This window comes from Loxodonta africana, chromosome 20 (genome assembly GCF_030014295.1).
Source record: "Loxodonta africana isolate mLoxAfr1 chromosome 20, mLoxAfr1.hap2, whole genome shotgun sequence".
NCBI lineage: Eukaryota > Metazoa > Chordata > Mammalia > Proboscidea > Elephantidae > Loxodonta > Loxodonta africana.
In genome coordinates, this window is record NC_087361.1 from 51,428,888 (window position 1) to 51,450,941 (window position 22,054).

The following is a 22,054-nucleotide window of genomic DNA, read 5'->3' on the forward strand; positions in this document are numbered from 1 at the left end:
AGAGCTTCTAGACCAAGACAGTCTATGAAGAAAGGCCTGGTGATCCACTTCTAAAATTAGCCAGTGAAAACATTATGAATCACAATAGAACACTGTCTGACTTGCTTGCTTTGCATATGTCATCGCTGGAGGAGGGAATCACGTTTGGTAAAGTAGAGGGTCAGCAAGGGCAACGGAGACCCTCGGTGAGATGGATTGACACAGTAGCCGCAATGATGGGCTTGAACATGCCAGCTATCACGAGGATGGCACAGGGCCAGGAAATGTTTTGATCAGTTGAACATAAGGGTGCCATGAGTCAGAATCAACCGGACGGCAGCTATCTATCTCTACCATCTGTTATGCTGAAAAAAGCTTGGACCCGATGCCTTTTAGAAGAAACATCCCTTGTTGCACAGTATTACTAGACTCTTGCCTCTAAGAAAAATTACCCCTAGGAAAATGAAATTAAAATGGCTGGCTGAGGACATGGTTCTACCACTGTACCACCAACATTCACCGGCAATGATGGAACCAAACACCCTTAAAATAATAAATCTGTAGTATCTCTGAAATAAGAAGGCATGACCTCAACATACCAGAAAAAAATGGGGACTCCACACATATCAGCGAGTGTTCAGTTGCATACGACAGGATCTACTCTTGTTAGTTTAAGCTGAAATGAATTTATTACAGGATACCCAAGGGGTGTCACAAACATTGGGGGTCTAAAGAAGCTCAAATTTGGGCTGAACTTCCAGGAACTATTCCTAAAGCCACATTCGTTGATCTGAGCTTCTGGCCCAGTGGCAGGCAGGATGCAATGAAGTCAGAAATCAGCCTAGCAGCCGCTGTCCAGATTCCAACTACCTATGATGCTGTGTTAGTTTCCTGTGGCTGCCATTACAAAATACCACAAAGCGGGTGGCTTTAAACAATGGAAATTTATTGTCTCACAGTTCTGGAAGATGAGAGTCCAAGATCAGGGTGTTGACCAGGTCGATTCTTTCTGAGGGTCTGAGGGAGAATTTATTCGATAGAAATAGGGTCTTCGCAGATGTAATTAGCTAAGATTCTCGGATAGGGTAAGTCCTAATCCGATATGACCCGAGTCCTTCTAAAAACAGAATAGATGTAGACACAGAGAGGAAAACACCATGGGAAGACACACAAAGAAAGAAGGAGGCCACATGAAGACAGGCAGAGAATGGAGTTAGGTTGAATCATATACAAGCCACAAGCCAAAGAACATCTGGGGCAACCAGAAGCTGGAAGAGGCACGGGAGAACCCTCCCATAAAGGATCTGGAGGAAGCACTGCCCTGCCAACAACTTAATTTCGGACTTCCTGCCTCCAGAACGGTGGGAGAATAAATTTCTGCTGTTCTAAGCCTCCCAGTTTGGGGTACTTTGTTACAGCAGGCATTGAAGATGCATACACACCAAATACACGAGAAAAGTCAGCCTTGTACTGAGCATTACAAAATGGAACTAACCCATTAACCCACTGCCGTCGAGTCGACAAAATGGAACCAGCAACAGAAAAAAACTTTGAAATGTCATTACAACAACAACAAAAATGTATTAGAAGCATCCCCAGCAAAGTCAGAAACAATTGAGCATGCCCACTCTCTGGTGCTATCCCATAAAATAAGTATAAATATGCTAAAAAAAGCAGCAGCCGTCAATAGCTGCAGATTATACAACTGGTTACTTAAAATGCCAAGAGCATCACCTACTGACAAGCTGTTAGAATGAGTGACACCGCAGGCGACGCAGCGTCCCCGCGTCCCTGGCGCCCCGCCCCACACCCGAGCTCGCGCCACTGCGCGTGCGCGTCCCCGACGCATGCGCGCGTGGCGAAAAGGAGGAAGATGGCGGCGCCGAGGTATCCCACGCCTCTGCACGGGCACGTGGGGCGCGGGGCCTTCAGCGACGTGTATGAGCCGGCGGAGGATACGTTCCTGCTGCTGGACGCGCTCGAGGCGGCGGCGGCCGAGCTTGCGGGGTGCGAGCAGGACTAGGGACGCGCGGGAGGATCTAGGGAGCCGTGGCGAGGCGGCGGCGGAGGGGTGGGGAAAGGCTTGTCGCCGCCCACTTGCAGACGATTGACACCCCAAAGTCGTCGGTGAGGCTTTTCCGGCAGATTCGTGATTTAATGAGTGTGCCAGGGATCCGTCTTCTTTCGCCAAGGTGTTGCTTTGGTTTCCTGAGCTCCGTGCCTTCTTACCACGCCGCTTCAGCTGTCAACCTCATGCTCTTAAGGGGAGCGATATTCTAACACCGTCATAAACGTCAAATAGCCCCAAAACATTACTTATTAATTTTAATTTTTTAGTGAATGTTAAAAGTCACGTGGCATTATTTGATGTATCCACTACACAAAAAGCAACGGAAGGGCTGGAAAATAAAATAGGTTGTGAGATACTAGAGTAGGGGGTATTTTTATATCCACTCAGTGGCATACTCTGCCCTGTGAAAACGCTGCCCAGTGAGGTAGCCACTAGCTACACGCGACTGCGGAGCACTAGAAAGGTGACTAGTGCAATTGAGGATTATTCAGTTCATTTTATTGTAAAGGATTTAAATAGCTACCTGTAGCTGTTGTGTGCCTTCAGCTAGTTCCCATTCATAGCGACCCTACAGGACAGAGTAGGACTGCCCATAGAGTTTCCAAGGAGCCGCTGGTGGATTTGAACTGCCAACTTTTGGGTGAACAGCCAGGCTGTTTACCACTGCGCCACCAGGGTTCCTACCTGTAGCTAGTGGCTACCTTATTGGACAGCAGCCTATAAAATCTGCCCTAGAGCCTTGTCAGGTGCTGTGGAGTCAGTTCTGACTCAGAGCGACCCTTTGTACAACAGACGAAACACTGCCTGAGAGCCTTATAAATATTAAAATTGACTTGTTGAAGTGCTTGGTCTAAGTTTTGAGTTAGTAAGATTTAAAAAAAAAAAAGGTAACTTTTTTAAGGAATTTGGATACTTGGATTTATTTAAAGATCAGAACTTGAACTGGGCTTTCTCGGAATGAAATAAAGAGCTGTCAGTTTTCAAAAATCAATATTAATTTATCCTTCTTAAATTGGGTCAGATCTTTCCGTGTGTAAAGTGCTCCAACTTTTTTTAAACTAGTTTTTCATCATAAATGTTGGAACGTTTGGATTTACTGGAATATAGAGTGGAACAGCACTGTTTTATAACTTGTCTTTTAGTCTCAAGATATCCCAGAAGGACCTAGAAGCACATATTGCATTATAGAGTATGCCAAGTGTTCTGTCAAAGGAGCTGATTTGTTATAAAGTCTTGAATATTTCTGGTCTTGGAATTCTAATTATTTATGAGGCCACAAAACCCGTTGCCCTTGAGTCAGCTCTGAATCATAGTGACCCTATAGTACAGGGTAAAGCTGCCCCCATGGGGTTTCCAAGAAGCACCTGGTGGATTCAAGCTGCCGACCTTTTGGTTAGCAGGTGAACTCTTAACCACTATGCCACCAGAGTTTCCAAGACCATGATAGTTATTAATAGAAGCCACCTGACAAGATTCGCAGATCATGCTACAGCATAATAAAAGCTTTTCAGGTATGTGAACTGTTTCAAAAGTTGGAAACATCCAGTGTCTGTTGTTGTTGGGTAGTTGTTTGGGGAGTTATGTGGAAGGTGGACTATAAAAAAAAAAGACCCCTAAATCCCATCTTATCTCTGTAATGGGGATTACTGGTGATTTTGATGCATGCTTAAGATTCTAACAAGAAAATAATTTTAATTGAAAGATAAAGTACAGTGGAATGAAGATTTTATTATATTTAATAGCATTCTAAGATACTTATTAGTAACATTCTAAGGTCAGCTGTTCCAATTTAATATAGCTACTTTTCCAATTTAGTATACAGCTCTCCAAGTAAGGATTTCCTTCACTGCTTCAAATCTATTATCAGTTAAATAGGAGATCTTCCCCCCGCCCAGGATATGCTGATGGATTTACGAAAGTTATATACTTAAAACATGATAGAGAAAACACCTCTCATAAATAAGTTTTTGTAACAATACTAATTCTGTCATTTTAGGAAATACTAAACTGAGCTTGTGAGAAGAGATGCTGTCTTTCATATTATTTCAAACTCTAAAACAACTTGTTTATTCCATGGTTTTTATGTAATGTTTTGTTGCAATTAATTGAAGCCACCTTTTGTGATATATTACTGTGTGTGGATTTAAGATAAATTACCCCAAAGTTCAGCAGTTTTCAGTAACACACCATTAAACTTGAGCACAAAGTGGTTGTAAGAAATTATAAATCTGTTTTCTCTTTCTGTATATTTGCAGGTGAGCGATGATAATGGGGAAATATACATTAAAACTAACATGAGAATTATTTTCTGTGAAATGTATTTCGATCCTACCATACTAATATTTATTTTGTCTTTTTTAGAGTGGAAATATGCCTAGAAGTAGGGTCGGGGTCTGGCGTGGTATCTGCATTCTTAGCCTCAATGATAGGCCCACAGGCATTGTACATGTAAGTGCAAGTATATTACAGTCATCCAGATCGTCCATTGAGCAGATTCATTGTGAATGTGATTGTTTGAATGAAATAATTTTTATAAGTAGATAATAGGCATCTACTATTTAAGTATAGTAAGGACCCAGATCACAAATAATGCTTTTCTAGAAATTATAACTGCATATATAAAACTGCTCTGTCATACTACATAATTATAGGAACAGCATGATTGTAGGTCATCTTAGCATTGAATTTTAGGTAAATAATTTCATTATGAGAAAAATGTGAAAGTTACTAAAATTTCTTTATAGAAAGTTTGGGAGTATAGAAAATTTGAGAAAATAAAAATCACCTATAAATTTTACTGTACCTGGTCAAAGTGTGTTTTCTTCCAGTTTTTTTTTTCGTTTCCTGTTTTATTATAGTATCATGAGCATTTTCCCATCAAAGATCCCTTTTAAATTTCATTTTTAATGCCTGCATAGTATTCTTTCGCTGGATGTATCATTTAATAAATTCCTTCAGATGTATGTGTTTATGTGTACATTTTTCTACTCTTAGACATTATATCAACATAACAGTGTTTTTCATCAGTATAACAAATCTTTGTTTTTTTCTTCCCCATTATGAAAGAATTCTGATTTTTTTCTAAATCTGCTCTACTTAGAAGGAACGAAATATTCCTTGGATTTTTCAGTAACAGATTTGCCTCATGGACATAGGAGATATTTTTCTTCCTTTTCTGTTTTCAGGTGCACTGATATCAACCCAGAGGCAGCAGCTTGTACGCTGGAGACAGCACACTCCAACAAAGTCCACATTCAGCCTGTAATCACAGATTTGGTAAGGTGTTAATCCTTGTCCAATAATAATAAATTGCCTTTTCAAATAAATTAAGGTCAAGTTGATTTAGGTCAAGGAAATTTGAGTAATTAATTAAATATTAAGTCACTAAACGGTATGCCCTATACAAAGTAAATTCTTGACTGATGAAAATGTCAAAGAAAATCTCATACTCTGTTAAGAATGAAAGAAGGGAAGTTTTTATTGAGGAATAATACAGCTCGAGTTGGGCAGCACTAAGTAAGAATATAAAGCACTCTAAAGTTCAAGGGGAAAGAGGGGTCTGTATCCCTAGAGAACAAAGCAAAGGTAGGGGGTTAATAACTGATTGTAATAAGATCAACTTCAGCTTAAGTCCTTAGAAATGTAAAGGTCAGCTAGGAGGGAGTGAGTTACCTCCTAGGTTAATGGCGCTAGCAATTTGGTTATACATGATTGCAGTCATGAACATATTCCGCCCCCACCCCCCCATTGTTTACATTTTAACACATTGTTCCCATGAACAGATGGTTTACAGACTCACCTTTTGCTTCCTGGGGATTTGTGTTGGACCCGTCATTCATATGTCATCTGACACAGGGGCCTCTAGTTTGAGACTCCTCCATTTACACAATCCATCCCCTCCACAATTCAAAATAAATTTATTTTGGCTTGTATCGGTCAGACATTTTTTGGTCAAAAGTGACAGAGAACTCAATTCAAACTAGCTTAAATAACAAGGAGAATTTATTTGGTTTCTGTCACTGGAAATTCCAAGAGTCATGGCTTTAGGCACAGCTGGCTTCAGGCACTCAAGTGATATTACAGGCATATTTTTCTTAGCTGTGAGATCTCTGGTGGCTGTATTCCTGCAGCCTCTCCCTTCATGCTGACAAGGTGTTTGCATGTCTATATCTTATTTCTCAACCATCCCCACCCCACCCCATCCACCCCCGCCCCTTTCTACTCAGTTACGCTAGCAAAAGCCCCAGACTGACTATTACTTAGCTCAGCGTAGGTCATGGATGTATCTTCTCAACCCTCCACTGTAGCCAAGGGGGTAGAATGTGGAGATGATTGGTTTAGACCTGGGAGCTGGGTTGGGGTAAACCCTCCCTAAATCACTTGGATTGAGAATGAGAGGAGGTGGAACTTCCCCAACAAAGTCAAGGAGATGTAATCAGCAGAAAGGCGCCATGGGGCCTGGGCAGGCGGAAACAACAAATAACAACTACAGGATCACAGTGTTGTTTGAAGATGTTACACGTCATGCTGTTTAGTTTGCAGTTTTATACATAAGACTTGGATAATTTTTCATTTGCTTGTTTGTTCAGTCATAAATGTGAAATGCCCTTTTGTAAGCAAAAATCCTAATACGGTTACCAAGTGGGCATAAGAAATATATCTTTTTCTTGTGCTTCTTGACCTGTATTATCCTTACACTGATGAGAGTAGGTAGCTTTTCTGCTTTTTTAAATTCACAAATGATTTTCCAGCTTGGAAAATTAAAACAAGACTTAATAAATTCTTTACATATTAGTAGAAGTTGTTACTGCTTTTAAAAACTAGATATCAAGAAAGGTACTCGAGTGATATGCATGAAATTAATATGATAATTTTGATCTTTAATTTTTTAACTTATTTCTTTAATGTGTCCGTAATTGGTATTGAAATATATATTATTGGTAGAACAGTAAAACCTTTAGAGGTAAATTCAGAATATCTGTTTTTTTAACAGACATGGAAGCTGAAGTCACATAGCTAATGAGGCGATAAACCCAGGACTTAAACCCAGATCTGCTGAATCCAAATCTAGAGGCCCCGCTGCCCTTTTAGGGCTGCACTGGTGGTTGTCCCTGGCAGAAGCAGTGGTCAGTGTTAAAGCTGAGCACAGTACTGAAGAGTGACTTGTGGCAAAGAAACAAGCAAGAGATAGGCGTGAGCATAGGGACTGTGATCAATTCACAAAGCTCTCCATTCAGAGCATGGTACACGAATGGTCACAACTATCATATACAATGGAATCCTTGTTTGGGAGAGCTGAATTTACCCTTTAAAAAGTAGCACTTTCATTGTATTTCATTTTTAGTTCTAGAAAAAAGTCTTTTTACAAATTTGTGCTATACCTTTCCTCACAGTGTTAAACGGAATATCATTTTACCTGTCTCTGATTGACTCAGGGCCATTAATATGACCGTTAGTTATTCTGTGCTGTATATAGGAACGACCAAGGCCTGTTTGGACACGTTTGCTTTACATTAAATAGCTATGGCCTTTAATCACTTCAGGTTTTTATTTTCTTTCCTCTTTGTCTGTTCACTGGCTATAGGTCCTGTTTCACTGCTCCTTACCAAGAGCACTTTCATGGGCTTTGTGCTAGAAAACCAAACAACTAATTTAGTTAGGCTTGCATTTAAGCTCAGAGTTAAGGACTCTGAATAAGTGACTTTCATATGAATAAAGTACAGTGGAACCTGTGAGACCTGGAACTCTCGGGGACTCCTTTTTTTTAACCCCAGATCTGGCAAGTTTTCTACCTCTGACAGGGTACAGCTTTACACTTTTCTATTGCTCTCGATCAGTGGAAAATATTTGAGCTTTCCTTCTCTGACAGGTTTCCGCCTTACACACGTTCTGGCTTTCACAGGTTTTATTGTGTATGCATTTTACTGTGTACTTTCCAGTTCTCAGCTATGTTCCAGGCATGTGAAACTATCCAAAAGCTGAATATGAATGGGCGAGGGATGTCTTTAATGAGATTTTTACATCCTGTCCGTGGCGGCTTTCTTATTTAAATCCACTTCCTTTTTGATTCCAAAAATTTCTATTTTTTATTTAAAATCCAGCATTGTAACAATACTACTCCATAGGACCTCAGGGGCTGTCATAAAGTTACCAAGCAAATGATTTTCTAGTTTTCTTACTCAACATTTCTGGAAAATTAGATGCTGGAGCTCTGTCTACAATTTGAGAAATTTTCTTTATGAAATTGGGAACAATGCTTTTGGTTATTTCAAAGGTATTTCCTCCCTAGGGAGGACAGCAGATTTAACTAGAGATCTTTATACTTGCAGACAAGGTTACACCTGAATTACTTCCCAAAAACATGGCTATCTTTCCTCTTTTTAAATAACAAGAAGAACTTATTTCTGTGAACGTCACTTCAAAAGTGAACTTATGTATTCTCTTTGAACTGCATAGTAAAAAGATGATAAAAACTGGATTGCTTTTAGAAACCTGGATAAAATGCACATTCTAATATAATGTTTCATGATGTATGTAAGTAGCCCAGTGACACACCCAGTACTAATAACTTCAAATCACATAATGTGAAAGCTCTCTAATTCTCTTCCAAGCATTCAGATTACATCAAGAAGGCTGCGGTGTGCAGCTATTCTGCAGCACCTTTTCAGGGTCCCTGGGTGGTATGTGGTTTGTAAATGGCTTGTGCCCTGCCGGTAACCAAAAGGTTGGCAGTTCAAACCCACCCAGCAGTGCTGCAGAAGAAAAGGTCTGGTGACCTGCTTCCAATAAGATTACAGCCATGAAAACCCTATGGAGTTCTACTCTGTAACAAATAGGGCTGCCATAAGTCAGAGCTGACTCGGCGGCAATGGGTTGGTTTTTTTTAACATTTACAAATAAATGCCCCTTTATACAAAGCAAGAGCAGGCCTGGGTCACTCAGACCGGCAGCAGTAGCTATAACTTAATAGGATTTGTTTATTTTGCACTTCTTCCTACAGTCATTTCTATTTGCGAAAGTATTACTGGTTTTCCATTTACAGTGACAATGTGTATCTCCCCTTACAGAAAAATTTTTTAAATAACAAAAAGATCCGTTAAAAGAAATGTATCAAGTAAATAACAGTAGGTACCCTCTGCAGATAGGGAGAAAATCTTGAGGAATTAATCAAATAACTAAAGTTATAGGAACACTGCCTTGAGACGCTTAAATATTCTGTCTCAAGAAACAGGTTTATAATTCATGAATAAGAGTCAGTACAAAGTGATACCTGAAGGAAATGCTTTTAGGGGTGAAAACTCATCCCAATTTGGTGTTTTTACTATATTGTACCTGCGAAGGCATAGGTTGACACAATCAGTGATTTTTAAAACATTTGGGTATTTAACACCATCAGAGGAACACTTTAAATGGCGTTTTGCCCTAAACATACTTTCTTTAAAAAGACATTTTTGTCATTGTTCCATAGAAAATTGTGCCCAGTTTGAAGATTTATAAAATACCAAACAGCTGTATTTTCAAGCTTTTCTTTCTTTGATATCTGATTTGTTTCAGATAATTTATAAGTAATTACAGAAGGTGTTGTTAGTTGCCATTGAGTTGATGCCAACTCATGGCAACCTTGTGTTTGCGGAACTGCGCACCATAGGGTTCTCAAGGCTGTGACCTTTCGGAAGCAGATCACCAGGCTTGTCTTCCGAGGAGCCGCTGGCTGGGTTTTGTCATGGATTGAATTATGTCGTCCAAAATACGTGTATCAACTTGGTTAGGCCATGCTTCCCAGTATTGTGTGAGCATCCACCATTTTGTCATCTGATGCAATTTTCCTGTATGTTGTAAATCCTATCTCCGTGATATTAATGATGGGATTAGCGGCAGTTATGTTAACGAGGCAGGACTCAATCTGGTAGTCGACTGCTTAACCGTTTGTGCCACCAAGAGACTCTAATTAAAGAAGTAGAAAGCGCACGCACACACACACACACACACAATCCATCTTCTAACATTCTGTGTCATTTAGATGTGTTTTCTATCATCTCATAAAACATTTATCTTGGCTACAGAAAATAAACATTGAAGTTAGCAGTTAGAGGTTTAAAGTTGTGTCCAAAGCTATGCAGAGCACTTGCTTCCAAATCAGAGCTCGCCTTCTCATTATTTCGCTTCTAGAAGTGAGCCCAGAGCATGAGCACATGGGTGTGGGGGAACAGAGGATTTGCTGAGCCATTTTGTTTATTCTGATAGATCATTTAATTTATAATATGGAATATCTATAAAAATCTTATAAAATATGTAGAACAAATTATAAATTTTATAATAATTTTTGATCTTTAGATGAAAATATAAAAATATTTATCTCTATTTCTGCCTACAAGTATGGCCCTCTAATGTATTTTTCTAAAAACATGGGAGAGTATTTAAAAATTTGTACATACATATATGCTTACTTATTTTATTTAGAGTCTAGTTTTTACTTCAAATTCTGATTATTATTATTAAATGTATTTAGGTCAAAGGCTTGCTACCAAGGTTGAGGGACAAAGTTGACCTTCTGGTGTTTAACCCCCCCTATGTAGTGACTCCACCTGAAGAGGTAAGACATACAACAAAATGTCATCATGAATATTTTTGGCTATTATTTTGGTTCTAAAATCAAATGAACTTCACATGGCATCAGTCTTGCCATAGCTGCTGCTAACACAGACTGCTCCCATTTTGGCCCTAATTGTCAGTAATTGGGCGCCACTGGTAGACAAAGGAAAGAAACCTGAAATCATGGAAATACAAACTGTGACCCATATGTAGTCTTAGAAATCCTATCCAAATCAGGGCACTGCTGTTTAAATTCTCACACACATGCACACCCACTCACACACAGACATCCTTTTTCATGACTGACAGATTTACAGAACAGAGATCCTTAATCAACCTTAAATTCACACTGGAACTCTTTCTCAGTCTCTCACTCTCACATTTCACCTTAAAACAGATTTCCTCCTTTCATAGATATTATCAGAAAGTGGGAGAAGAAAACCAATTCTTATTTCGGGTAGAGAAAATAAATAATCTTGAAATACATGATTAAAAAAACTCTCCGTAATAAAGTAAACCATGTTAACCATTTCCCAATTCGAAAGGCAAGTGGTCAAGGCAGACACAGTTTAATAGTGGATTAAGGGTAGCTTTCCTTTTAATTATTGTGCCTGTTTTGATGATCGTATTTTGGCAAGACTGATAAATCTTACATTCACCTCCACCACGATGGGAAAGATCCGTACAGCTGCCGTTACTATTCATGGCGATTAAGCCAGTCAGAAGCAGTTGCCCTGCTGACGCATGAAGTCACTGTTGTGTCGGGGACCACTGTCACGAGGTGGACAGCAGTTGAGGGGAATGCAGCTTGATAAACCTCTTTAGGAAAGCCCTGTGGAAATATATACCAAGAGTGATAAAAATGCTTCAGTTCAGTAAACTCAGTCCTTCAGAGCTAAAGTAAGAAAATGATTCAACAATAAAATAAAAACAGAAATACATCCGATGCATCATTATTTATGACGGCAAATAATGTGAACCTGTATGTGTAACGGAAGAGAAGCAGGTCAGTAAATTATGGTATATCATGTTTACAGACTGGAAGGACTAGTGAATGGAAAGAGGAGATCTGAAAACATGGTGACCTGAACGGCATTCCTTTCTCCCTCCTTCCAGCACTAGGCTCTGTGGTTCTCCTGAGCCTTGCAGCTGCTGGGTCCTATGGTGACTGTGTGCCTCAGGCTCTGTTGTAATTCCAACAGAGAGCTAGTGTCGTAAAGTTAGCTAGAGGGCCACATTAAAGTGCAGCACAAGAAAGATTTCCTGGAGTTTGAAAACATGTTTTACAAAATAAAACATTAGGAAATGGATTTAAAGACAATATAGTCAAACTGTCAAGAAGACCTGAGTCAGTGGTCTGCAAACCAAATGGAAGAACCGTTTTGGCATGAAAGTATGAAGATAAAGAGAAGGAAACCTTGGAGGTAAAAGGTAAGAAAGAGCCTGGGGGGACAGAGCAAGGAGACATAATATAATATAAACAGTAGGAATTTGTGCAGATGAAAGGATGTTCAGACTTACTAGTTTATCCAGAAACACCAAGTAAGGTGCCATTGGTTTGTCCCTGAGATCTGTGAGCGATCAGGAGGAAGCACAGCAGAGGAGCTGGGCAGCAGCAAGCAGAAGACTACCACCGTGACTGCTCCATGGATGGAGTTCAGTGAGCTTTCCTCACAAATGTGGAGCCCTCCTTCTGCGGCCTATACAAGTGTGGTTGGTGCCAGGTGATCTTCTAGAGGGCACCAGATAAACATGGCTTAGCATTCCTGAGGAGGCATGTAAACTGGGTCCAGCACACAGGGCTCCTAGTCCAGACTAGGGCAAAGTGATAAGATGTAGGTTTGGCGAAGACTGTCATCCCCATGCCCTCTGTCAACAGACTGTTTTACGTGACGAAACATCTAGAGAATGGGCTCCACCAAAATAAGGGAGGGATTCGACCCAGGAGAAAAGCAAAGGGGAGTCTAGGGATGCCAGGAAAGGGACGTCTCCAGGTGGAAAGTCTTGAAGAAAATTAGAAAAACTGATAATAAAATTAGAAAAACAATGTGATTAACTTTGTGAGAAGTTGTATTGATATGGTTATGATAGATATGAGAATAACCAAATAGGTACAAAGAAAGTTAAGCAAATGGACTTAGTGAATAGCTGTGGACCTTTCCTACCATAAAATATACAGCCATTAAAAGAGTGAATTAGAACTATACCAGCTCACACCGAGAGCTTCCCATAAGGTGTTGTGGAGTGAGAAGAAGCAAGATGCACCTAAGAGTATAATCTCATCTTTGTAAAACACTGACAAAAAAGAAAAAGGTGTGTATTGGGCGGGGGGTGGCAGGGGAAAGATGGAGGGACAGACAAGCAAATCTTATAATACAAGCTCTCACTTCTAGTTTCTGATTCTATAATAAGTTTAACTGGTACCCATGTCACTCAATGTAAACATTGTAATAATAGTTAAAACTAGCATTAAGCTCTTACTATGTGTAGGGCTATAGAGTTGCCATGAGTCAAAATCTACTTGACGGCAATAGGTTTGGGTTTGGGTTTGATGTGTAGGGCACTCCTCTCCAAAATCTAAACATACTTTATTTATGCCTAACAGTGGCTGAAAAATACATGTTATTTTTCTAGTTTTACAGATAAGAGAGAGAACAGTCACAAAGCTAATTTACTTGCCCAAGGTCACCTAGGCTCAGTAGTCAGAATCCATGCTTACCTTCTAGCTACTTCATTGCCTCATCATCAACAGTAAAGTACCAAGTATATATTTGTTTGGTGAACATTACTTGTCAGAAAGATTCAGTTTATGATTCTAAATACAACTTGACTTCAGTCAAAAGAAAACACTTTTTCTAACTGGTGGTAGGTGGGAAGTCGCGGAATAGAGGCGGCTTGGGCTGGTGGCAGGAATGGCCGAGAAGTCATGGACAGATTCTTGCCGCTGGCTGCAGATCTGCTCTCACCGAGAGGGTTCTTCTACCTGGTCACCATTAAAGAAAACAATCCAGGTAATGCAGATCGGTTTACCTTCCTGCCATTTATTTTGCTGAAACCAAAAGTTAGCACTGCAGAAGATTATCACTTACAAAGTAACCTGGGCTGAGGACTTCAGTTACTGAGCTGCTAATACAGACATTCATGTTGAGGGAGATTTTTGAGGTATATTTCTCTGGCTTTAAAAAGTATTATATTCTCTTTTTTTTCCTGGCAGTTTTCCCCCTATTCGTAAACTCATATTCAAATACAAAATCTCTGATTTCTTCTGACACCTCCCCCATAATACTTTCGATTTTCCCCCCACCCTCCGGTCTCCATACCCCGGATGATTCTGCTGTATTTTCTCTGATTCATCTGAAGTTTTAACAGGAAAGCGGTCTCATCGCATGGATTTTTGTGTCTTGATTTTCAGATTACTTCCATAATCTTTCTTCTCTTTTCCTGTACATCTCCTTTGATTTTTATCTTAAGCCTCATATCCTCAGGCCCTCAGATCACATCGTGATTACTAGTTTTCCTTATTTTTGGTAACTCCATGTTCTTAGCTTGGTCTCTTTAGTTTTATTCATTTATAACAGGAAGAATTTGCTTTTTTTTTATACTCCTGAAAGAAATAAGCTATTTCATTTACTGTCACTGTGCGACAGAAGATAGCTCAGTTTGCCCATACCTTCACTGCCCTTTTCCATCCCAAAGGAAGAATAGAGGGCAGAGATTGGAGCCAAGCAATTACAAACCTGACCACTTGCTGTAATAAGAAGTATAATTCACTGTTGAATCCAGAGTAGACTACCCCTGCAAAGCAGCCCATCCACTGATTAGAATCCTCTGCAACACCTTGAAGATGCAAAGTCTTCCAGTATGTCTGAAGTCCAGCTTCATTTAACAGAAATTTTCCAGCTATACATTGTTTTGCTAGATGATGATAATTTGTCAGAAGTCTGTGTTTGTCATTGTTTTAAACTGTTTAGTGATCATACACACTTCACCAAATGATTACACAGGATTTTACAGTTTGTTTTCATCTTTATTTTAGAAGAAATTTTGGAAACAATGAAGACAAAAGGTCTACAGGGCACCACTGCACTTTCCAGGCAAGCTGGTCGAGAAATCCTTTCAGTCCTCAAGTTCACCAAGTCCTAATATACAGCATGTGCTGGGAACTACTGAAAGCTGCATGCATTCAGCGTGTGTTGAAACTGACATCATTCCTTTGTTTATCAGAATATTTGTCAGAAATTTGTCATGTAGAAAAAGGTGGAAGAGTGGGGCATTCCTTTCACTCAGAAATCAGGCCTATAGAGAGATTTATACATGTAAATATGTCATATATAAAATTTGTTTTTTGTATATAAAAGTTTTTTATATGTATGAAAGGACATTCATGTCAGCATTATTTGTAATAGCAGTTGAGTCAACCTAAATGTCCATCAGTAAGGGAATTGGCTAAATAATGGCCAAGTACAGTACCACCACGTCACTGAACATGCAGCCATTACAAACAGTCAGGTCTGTGTATACTGAGCCAGAGGGGTCCATGTTGTACTATGTGGTAAGGTAGGGATTTGGGGGTTGGTCAAGGAAGAGACAGGACCACAAGAAGCAGTAACACACAGCTCTTGGACAGGGTTGTGTGAAGGGAGAGACCCTCCCAGCAAGTGACCTTCTAGAGATAGCTCAAGGCCACCACACCAAAGAGGAATAGGGCAAGGAACCTCCTGGGGCAGAGGGGGAAGTTAAAGAGGGGGTGTCATGGAGTGAATTGTGCCTCCCCAGAATATATGGTGGAATTCTAGCTTGGAAGTTCAACCTACTGGTGGCTCCACAGGAGAAAAGGTCTGGCGATCTGCTTCGGTAAAGATGGCAGCCTAGGAAACCCCATGGGGCAGTTCTGCTCTGCCCTATAGGGTTGCTATGACTTGGAACTGACAGCTCACAACAGCAGCACCACCTATGGATGTAATCCTGCTTGGAAATAGGGTTTTCTTTGTTATGTTAATGAGGCCATATCAGTGCAGGGTGTGTCCTAAACCTAATCACCTCTGAGCAATATTAAGAGCAGCAGACAAGCCAGCGTATACAGAGGAATAGAGACATTATCCAAAGTCAGTGAAGGCAGCTGGGTCTGCAGTCCCAGGAACTCCACGGATTGCCGCTACTGGAAGCTGAAGTCGACTTGACTGCAAAGAGTTTGGTGTGGGGTGGGGTGGGGTGTGGTGTGTGGTTTGGTTTAGAAGCTGAGATAGAGAAGAAAGGACCTTGTCCTAGAGCCATGCTCTGAACTTGGACTTCTAGCTCCTGAACTGTTAGAAAATAAATTTCTGTTCTTTAAAGCTACTTGTGGTATTTGGATAAATCTCTAGCAAGATTGATCAAGAAGAAAAAGAAGGCATAAATAAGCAGTATTAGGAAAAAACATAGTGTAAGAAGAACCATAACATCACACATAACTTTATGCCAATAACTGTGAAAACAGATGAAATAGAAAATTTTCTAAGAAAACTTATGAACACTAACTTGTGAAAAAGTAGGGCCCTTAAGTGAATCTATATCCATTAAAGAAAATGCTTTAGCTGAGTATCTACCCACTGCTTCTCCCACAAACAAAAGCACCAGGCCCAGGTGATTTTACAGGCACTTTTTACCAATGTTCAGGAGTCCTGGTGCCACAGTGGTTAAGAGCTTGGCTGCTAACCAAAAGGTCAGCAGTTGAGCCGCTCCTTGGAAACCCTATGGGGACAGTTCTGCTCTGTCCTACAGAGTCAGAATCAACTCCACGGCAGTGGGTTTGTATTTGGTGTTTGGTACCAACATTCAAGGACCCCAGGTCATTTATGACATTAGTGTATCACTGATACCAAACCAGGCAGAAACCAGAATGAGAAAATCAGGCAGCTCTCACTTGTGAATATATATGCAATACAAGATTTTCAGACTGACTTCATTTGTGAACAAAGATATAAAATTTTTAAATCAAATATTTTAAAAATCCACAAATATATCATTTGTGATAATAGTATTTGTTGATCATGACCAGGTAGGCTTTATGCTAAGAATGCAAAAATGGCTTAACATTAGAAAATCTTTTTGTGTATTCACAGGAATAGGTAGAGAAAGGGGGAAAATATGCATCTTACTAGATGTAGAAAAAACATTTGATAAAATTTACCATCCACTCAGGACTTAAAAATATAAGCAGGCAGATAGAAATGTCCTCATCTAATACAGAGTCTAAACCTATATTTTACATTTAGTGACTTAAAATATTGCAGATTAAAGCCAAGGAAAAAGGCATGGATGACTGCCGACTAAAGAGTCTTGCCAGTACAATGAGATGAGAAAACAAAATGGGAAATTCTCTAAGCATGCTGCTCAGAACTCCTGTTAGGCAGACTATGACGAAGCACGTGTTATGCAGGAACGAAATGTCTGTGTATTAGGGTGAAAGCCAAAAAACCAAACCCGTTGCCATCGAGTCTATTCCAACTTACAGCGACCCTATAGGACAGAGTAGAACTGCCTCAGGCTTTCCAAGGAGCTGCTAGTGGATTCAAACTGCCAACCTTTGGTTAGCAGCAGAGCTCCTTAACCCCTGCCCCCAAAAATTATCTTTCATTTACTAAATTATCCTTTTTTTAACATTAAATTGATAACCAACATTTTCATCATAAATTTAGTAAGTTGCAAGTAAGATAATTTTCAGTGGTATACTAATATTTCCAAAAAAAACTTTTATACCCTTACTTTAATGTATCAAATAGAATAAATACCACAGCAGTTTGATACCCACCATTATCAACATAATAATACATGAACAAGTCCTTCAACAGACACTTACCATTATTTTCTCCTTGGATCTGTGTGTTTATTCCATTTAACCTCACAGAATTTTATACTACTGAAATATTTTACACTTAAAATATTTTATGTATAGCAGCCATCTAAGATGCATCAATTGGTCTCAACCCACTTGGAGCAAAGGAAAATGAAGAATACCAAAGACACAAGGTAATTATGAGCCCAAGAGACAGAAAGGGCCACATAAATCAGAGACTCCATCAGCCTGGAACCAGAAGAACTAGATGGTGCCTGGCTACAACTGATGACTGCCCTGACAGGGAACACAACAGGGAACACCTGAGGGAGCAGAAGAGTAGTGGGATGCAGACCTCAAATTCTCATAAAAAGACCAGACTTAATGGTCTGACTCAGACATGGTCCCCAGACCTTCTGTTAGCCCAAGACTGGAACCATTTCCAAACCCAACTCTTCAGACAGGGATTGGACTGGACTATAAGATAGAAAATGATACTGATGAGGAGTAAGTTTCTTGGCTCAAGTAGACACATGAGACTATGTGGGCAGCTCCTGTCTGGAGGGGAGATGAGAAGGCAGAGGGGGACAGAAGCTGACTGAATGGACACCGGGAATACAGGGTGGAGAGAAGGAGTGTGCTGGTCTCATCAGAGGGAGAGCAACAAGGAGTATATGGCAAGGTGTATATAGATTTTTCTATGAGAGACTGACTTGATTTGTAAACTTTCACTTAAAGCACAATAAAAATAAAACATCTTATATATCCCCATATAATACTTCTCTGTAACAAAAACAAATATAAATTGAAATTAAAAAAATTCCCTGACCAAAGGCTGTAGGTGTTATAAGAAAAATCTCTAAATTACTATTACAATAATTATTAGAACATAATTCATAAAAGCACAACCATAAAATTTCTGTAAGTAATGATTAAACATAAAATATTTAAAACCTTATAATTGATGTCACTAAGTTGTACACGAGAAGCATTTAAAAAAATATTTAAAATCTTACTGGAAATTCATCTCTTATGAACTAGTTGGGACAAATTCACAGTGTTTTTGTTTAGTTTATATATCCATGAATATTACTTATAACTAGAATGATACAGCAGTTGACATAAATTGTATTTCTGTTTTTTCTATCTATAGATGAAATCCCTAGAAAATTTTTCATGTAAATAAGTAGAGAAGAGTTTCATAACTCAATCCCTTATCGTTCAATGTCACTGTATTCACTGAATTTTTTCTGAGTAATATGTCAAAGACAAAATAATGATTCACAGAGTGACAGCTTCATTAGGCTTTTCTTCAATTTTATTAAAAGAACTGAAACCACTTGAGTTGAAAAAAAAATATGTTCCCCATTATTGGATTCTCTTTCTCAATTTGTTTCAGATTGTCCCTTTAGACCCCCACGGTTTTGGTTGGTTGTTTTCCACCTTGACCACTGTAAGATTGGAGGTGGGTGAGAACTGTGCATAGCCCTGGTGGTGCAGTGGTTAAGTGTTCAGCTGCTAACCAACAGGTCAGCAGTTCAAATCCACCAGCCGCTCCTTGGAAACCTTATGGGGCAGTTCTGCTCTGTCCTATGGGGTCACCATGAGTTGAAATCGACCCGACAGTAACGGGTTTGGTTTTGGGGTTTGGTAGGGTCGCTATGAGTCAGACTCGACAGCAACAGGGTATTGTGCAATGTGAAGGGGCAGGTGGAAAGGAAAACCAGTCAGAGAGGAAGATCTGTTTGTGGAAAGAGTGCAGGGAAATCAAACTTTATTCACTTAAAATTCTCCATGTACAAGTACCTTTTTGGAAAATCTTGATGTGCACTAATGTGCTAATCTCTGTTTTAGGTAAGATCGGGGCAAGTACGGTGTCTAGAATTTAAGGGTAAATGCAGTGTTAATGAGTGTCTTTGCTTATGAGTAAAAGGGCAGCCACTTCTGCATACTGGCCAAGGTTAAACGGATAAATTTATCTGAGGGGGTAGGGGGGGCATGGCAGGGCAGTGAAAGGCACCCACCACTTACCCAGAAGTGAGAGGAATCCCGGTCTTAACAATAAAGACGCCAATGAGGACTTGGCAAAAAGACTGTTAGGAACAGCTGGATCTCCACAGACAAAAGATTGAAGTTGGACTGACACCTCATGTGGGGTTTTCTTCTGGGGTGGTAAAAATGTTCTGAAACTAGATAGAAGTGGAGATTGCACAACATTATGAATATACTAAGTGCCACTGAATTGTACACTTTAAAATGGTTAGTTTCATTTGTTATTTTCATCTATAAATTTCACCTCAATTAAAAAAAAAAATCAACCTAGTAAACACAAACTATATAACCAACAAGCCTATTAAGAATAAAAAAGCCTCTCCCCCACAGTTTTAAGAAAAGATTGATGGCTCTACAGCCAGGGTGACAAGTAAACATCAGAACCACTTTTAGACCTATGTGATCAATTAGTAGTAACTTGCCTCCATTTAATCGTCATTAATGACAACTTGTTTCAGTGACCTTGCTTCTGAAAGCCAGTCCTTCAGAGACAGGCTGGTACTTTTGAAGGTCAATCAATCATCCATAAACTATCAGTAAACCTGCTTCTGAAAGCAAGGTGGCCAACATGTTTTGCCAGAATAACCATGTGTAAGGCTGGCACCAACCCGCTCCACTTCTGTAACCAACGCAACACCAAAACAAACCATGACTCAAAAATCCTATATAATGTTGATAGTCACCACTGAGTTGGCCCCGACTCACAGTGACCTTACATATAACAGAACAAAATGTTGCCCAGCCCTGTGCCATCTTCATGATCACTGGTATGTTTGAGTCCATTGTTTCAGCCACTCTATTTTGAAGCTGGGGCTCTCATCTTCCAGCACTCCTATCAGGCAATATTCTATGATATATAGGATTTTCACTGACTAGTTTTCAGGGGTACACAGCCAGGCCTTTCTTCCCAATCTGTCTCGGTCTGGAAGCTCTACTTACTTGAATCCACCCTGATGACCCTGCTGGTATTTGAAATACCGGTGGCATAGCTTCAAGCATGATAGCAACACACAAGCCACCATAGTAAGACAAACTGACAGACGGACAGGTGTGGCTATATAAAATTAGCAATAGGATTTACTCAAAATGACTATGCCTAACCAGCATAATTTTCCCTTCCTTAAGCAATAAAATCAATTTTTTGTTTCAGATATGTGTTCAGCTTCATCTCCTCCTTAGACAATTTTCTAAGATTGTTCAGAAGATTTTCACTTGACAGTGCTCCATTGGACCCCTGAAACAACGGGAAAGATCACTGGCCCCAAAGTTCAATAGTCCTTCAGATCTGTTGCCAGGCACGTTTATAAAAAAACACCTGAGCTTTAACTAGTTCCATTGAGCTCTTATTGCTGACTTTATCTTAAAATTTCTGTCGTTGATGTTGTTAGGTGCCATGGAGTCAGTTCTGACTCAAAGCGACCCCATGTACAACACAACGAAACTCAGCCCAGTCCTGCATCATCCTCATAGTCATTGCTATGTTTGAGCCCATTGTTGCAGCCACTGTGTCAATTCATCTCATTGAGGGTCTTCCCCCTTTTCACTGACCCTCTACTTTACCAAGCATGATGGCCTTCTCCAGGGACTAGTCCCTCCTGATAATATGTCCAAAGTACATGAGACAAAGTCTCGCCATCCTTGCTTCTAGTGCAACATTCTGGCTGTACTTCCTCCAAGGCAGATTTGTTCATTCTTCTGGCAGTCCATGGTATATTCAATATTCTTCACCATCACCATAATTCAAACGCATCCATTTTTCTTCAGTCTTCCTTATTCATTGTCCAATTTTCACATGCATATGAAGCAACTGAAAATACCACGGCTTGGGTCAGTCCTCTGGGCGGTATCTTTGCTTTTTAACACTGTAAGGAGGTCTTTGGCAGATTTGCCCAATGCAATGCCTCATTTGATTTGACTGCTGCTTTCATAGGCATTAATTGTGGATCCGATCCAAGTAAAATTTTTAAAAGTTTTAAACTCCTACACTTTGAATAAGGTTATTTATTACACTTAAGGTAATCAGACCTTCTGACTTAGAGGTGAACTACTTGGCAAGTACTTTTGCCATGACCTACTTATTCTCTCACTGCTTGGTTTCCTTTTACTTTTTTGTTCATCTAGTTGTACAAGTTCTTGTCTTATGTGTTTTGTCTTTTATTGCCTTGTGTTTGTTGATGTATAAGGGAGTGCTTCACAGGGACAGATGGAGGCATAGGCTGATAGGCTGATAATACAAGTTGGCCCTAAAGACTAAGGGTCCATTATTGACTGGTCGCAACTGGCTGCCAAAAGGATTGTCAAACTTTGTTTGGTTTCTATGTAAAATCTTCATAAGGGGGCTGGCTGTCCAAGTCCTGACAGTTTGTTAAAGCCCACTTTGTTTAGTCCATATTTCATGGTTCTCAATTGTTGGAGTCCTTGATCACATGGCTCCTTCCTGACCTCTGCTTGATTGGGGAACCTCATCTATCATTAACATACTTTTAACAACTGTATTGGTCTCTTCTTGGTCATGGATTTGTCAAAACCACAGCCTCCTGCAGGCA

General features: G+C 39.9%; 1 protein-coding gene across 2 annotated transcripts; it reads left to right on the forward strand.

Moving 5' to 3' along the window:
• Positions 1-1,840: 1,840 nt before the first annotated feature.
• Positions 1,841-17,182, forward strand: N6AMT1 (N-6 adenine-specific DNA methyltransferase 1). Of its 2 annotated transcripts, XM_003410320.4 has the most exons (6): positions 1,841-1,986; positions 4,412-4,498; positions 5,236-5,326; positions 10,560-10,643; positions 13,512-13,653; positions 14,679-17,181. In XM_003410320.4, exons 1-6 carry the CDS (start codon positions 1,853-1,855, stop codon positions 14,783-14,785), a joined length of 645 nt encoding a protein of 214 aa, XP_003410368.1. In that variant the 5' UTR covers positions 1,841-1,852; the 3' UTR covers positions 14,786-17,181. The 2 variants fall into 2 exon arrangements, with proteins under 2 accessions (XP_003410368.1, XP_003410369.1); XM_003410321.4 differs by lacking the exon at positions 10,560-10,643 and having other exon boundaries at positions 14,679-17,182.
• Positions 17,183-22,054: the final 4,872 nt, after the last annotated feature.

What these genes read in the sequence shown, in the direction of transcription:
- N6AMT1 (XM_003410320.4), top strand. Translation starts at nt 1,853, where the DNA reads ATGGCGGCGCCGAGGTATCCCACGCCTCTGCACGGGCACGTGGGGCGC. An exon ending in GCGGCGGCCGAGCTTGCGGG is followed by an intron (nt 1,987 to 4,411) that starts GTGCGAGCAGGA and finishes TGTCTTTTTTAG; the next exon opens with AGTGGAAATATGCCTAGAAG. An exon ending in TAGTGACTCCACCTGAAGAG is followed by an intron (nt 10,644 to 13,511) that starts GTAAGACATACA and finishes AACTGGTGGTAG; the next exon opens with GTGGGAAGTCGCGGAATAGA.